Source organism: Salpingoeca rosetta (genome assembly GCF_000188695.1).
Source record: "Salpingoeca rosetta unplaced genomic scaffold supercont1.3, whole genome shotgun sequence".
Taxonomy (NCBI): Eukaryota; class Choanoflagellata; order Craspedida; family Salpingoecidae; genus Salpingoeca; species Salpingoeca rosetta.
This window is the reverse complement of record NW_004754931.1, coordinates 465,514-468,013: the sequence shown is the minus strand read 5'-3', so window position 1 is coordinate 468,013 and position 2,500 is coordinate 465,514. Positions and strand designations below refer to the sequence as shown.

At 51.8% G+C, this 2,500-nt stretch overlaps 2 protein-coding genes across 2 annotated transcripts in view; one reads left to right on the top strand and one right to left on the bottom strand.

Moving 5' to 3' along the window:
- The window catches only part of PTSG_01670 (uncharacterized protein), a gene marked incomplete at both ends in the record, with an annotated part of 8,400 nt that extends 6,981 nt beyond the window's left edge, over positions 1-1,419 (top strand). Inside the window, 4 exons of the mRNA XM_004997592.1 lie at positions 148-276; positions 600-813; positions 1,106-1,173; positions 1,337-1,419. Of these exons, the coding sequence (XP_004997649.1) occupies positions 148-276; positions 600-813; positions 1,106-1,173; positions 1,337-1,419 (494 nt within the window). The remainder of the gene's footprint in view (positions 1-147; positions 277-599; positions 814-1,105; positions 1,174-1,336) is intronic.
- A 36-nt stretch (positions 1,420-1,455) lies between these two features.
- PTSG_01669 (uncharacterized protein) lies at positions 1,456-2,210 on the bottom strand. The gene is made up of 2 exons (XM_004997591.1): positions 1,978-2,210; positions 1,456-1,763 (listed from the first exon to the last, which is right to left on the bottom strand). The coding sequence occupies exons 1-2, from the start codon at positions 2,098-2,100 to the stop codon at positions 1,689-1,691; spliced, it is 198 nt and encodes a 65-aa protein (XP_004997648.1). The 5' UTR covers positions 2,101-2,210; the 3' UTR covers positions 1,456-1,688.
- Between the last annotated feature and the right edge of the window lie 290 nt (positions 2,211-2,500).

Here is a 2,500-nt window from a genome sequence, read left to right as displayed (position 1 = left end):
CCGAACACCTGTACCCTCGCGGCCTTGGATGTGTCTCTGTGTGTGTGTTTGTGTCTGTGTGTGTGTGTGTGTGTGTGTGTGTGTGTGTTTGTATGTGTGTTTGTTGGATTTACTGAACCTTGAGTTGCACCATCGTCGTATTTGCAGACATGGGCGACTTTGATGTGCGCATGTCTGCGCTGGATTTGTTGGATCGCATTCCAACGGATATTCGGGAGCAGTTTGAATGCACCACAACGGCTTGCTCGATGCTTGAACTCTTGCGCATGTATCAAGGTGTGCTCTTGTGTGCTCTTGTGAGTGTATGTGTGTGTGTGTGTGTGTGTGCTCTTGTGTGCTCTTGTGTGCTCTTGTGTGCTCTTGTGTGTGTGTGTGTGTGTGTGTGTGTGTGTGTGTGTGTGTGTGTGTGTGTGTGTGTGTGTGTGTGTGTGTGTGTGTGTGTGTGTGTGTGTGTGTGTGTGTGTGTGTGTGTGGCTCCCATTTATCTTGTGCTCGCAGTGGGTCGTCTGCTGAGTGGTTGCACATATGTCCACACCATCTGGTCAGCAGCACAACGCCTTTGCGGTCCACGAAGACTCACCCAACCTTGATCTCTCCAGCTCTGTTTTCTCGGGACTTGGACGAGTCGCAGCTTGTTGACATTGCCAAGGACGTGTGCAAGGCAGCTGCCCTCCTCGCTCGCGTTCTCAGCCAACATCAGGAGGCGCCGTCTCCAGCCGTTGCGGCGCTGGTGCCATCGGACGACGTTGATGATGCCGTCACCGCCGCACACACTGCCCTCGCCCATCTTGCCGAGCAGTCCCGCGCCAGCCAGTGAGACTGATGATTATGATGATGATGATGCTTTGTTGTGTGTGTGTCTGTCTGTGTGTGTATGTGTGTCTGTGTCTGTGTATGTGTGTGTGTGTGTGCGTGTGTGTGTGTGTGCGTGTGTGTGTGTGTGTTTGTGTGTGTCTGTCTTTGTCTGCCTGTGCCTGTGCCCCTGCTCCCGCCTGTGCCTTTGTCAGTGTGTGCTGCTGGTACGTGTTTTTCTTCTTTGCCTTTGTGCTTGAAGCTTGTTGGCGCGTCTCCTTATCGCCGCGCATACACCACGCTCTTCTGTCAGGGACGACCGCGAACTTCGCCTGCAGGAAAGCCTTCTCTTTGAAGCGCTGAAACAGCTGCCTCAAGCCGGTGAGACTATACCTGTGTTGCGATTGGATGGTGGCATGCCACGTTATTGTATCGTGACACAACGTCGTGTGCGCCGCAGTTATCCTCTCGTCTTGCGTGCAAAGTGTTGCATGTCACAGAATCCCCTCTGCCTCGCTTGCGGTGCTGGCGTGTTCCAATGCAGTCGTGGGAGATCTTCAGGCCCTTCCAAGACTGGACGACAGCAACGACGTTGCTCTCGTGCTGCACTTGCTCAGCAGTCAATAGATGGAAGGACACGCAAGCAACGTACGCCCCTGTTTAGGCAGTGTGCAACTCGTTTAATCTTCACAAACCAATACAAGACACCACCTGAAAAGTGCAAGGATATGAACACGTTGAGAGGGGAGAGAGGGACTGAACAGACGATATGTACACAGGTAACATAACAACAAGCGCTCAAGAGAACCAAGTTGCAGAGACGGGGCGAAGGCAGAAAATGACAGGACAAACGCGCTAGCCTGGGAAACATCACGGCACTCTGATGTTGCCACAGTCTACAGCATGTCTATGCTCTCCAGCAGTTCTGTCCATTCAGCAGAGTCAACGGGCTCGGCCTCGAGTGATCGGATCTGTGACAGCGGTGTCCATGCGTGTTGATTTTGGGGGCGTGAGCACTCGCTCATCCACGCTCGCACCCAAAACCAGCCAAGACACATAGAGAAAAAATGTACGCATACGCACGCTTGCAACAAGGACCAACTAGTATACACACGCAGCTCGCAACAAACCCAACAGCTACACATACGCACGCACGCACACACGCACGCTCGCACGCATATGCACCTGCTTGATGATGTCCTGCACATCCAGTTTAATCTGCTGTCGAATCTTTGCGTTCTTGCTGTCAAACCACTTCTTGACCATGGCGTGGTAAGCCGTGAGCGCCGGTGTCACAGCCTCAACCATGAGCGAATGCGCGATGGATGGGTCGTTTGCGTGTGCGCTCAGTGCATTGTGCAGTTCACGAAGTGGAGAGCCAAACACGGACACATTGGCACTGGGCGCTGTCGGTTTCTGCAGACGCCAAAGCACGTGTGAAAGAGAGTGTGTGTGCGTGTGTGTGCGTGCGTGTGTGTGCGTGTGTGTGCGTGCGTGTGTGTGCGTGCGTGTGTGTGCGTGCGTGTGTGTGCGTGTGTGTGTATGATAGTGTGTAAGCTACCAGCAACCCCTACGACCGCAACACTCCCTCACTATATAATAAAAAAAAAAAATAACAAGTATCTAGAAAAAAAATATACAAATTTTTATTTTTAAATTTTATCCTATTCTAAATATCTCTTTTTTTATTCTACCATATCATCCCCTT

What these genes read in the sequence shown, in the direction of transcription:
- PTSG_01669 (XM_004997591.1), bottom strand. Translation starts at nt 2,100, where the DNA reads ATGGTTGAGGCTGTGACACCGGCGCTCACGGCTTACCACGCCATGGTC. An exon ending in TGCAGGACATCATCAAGCAG is followed by an intron (nt 1,764 to 1,977) that starts GTGCATATGCGT and finishes CCGCTGTCACAG; the next exon opens with ATCCGATCACTCGAGGCCGA.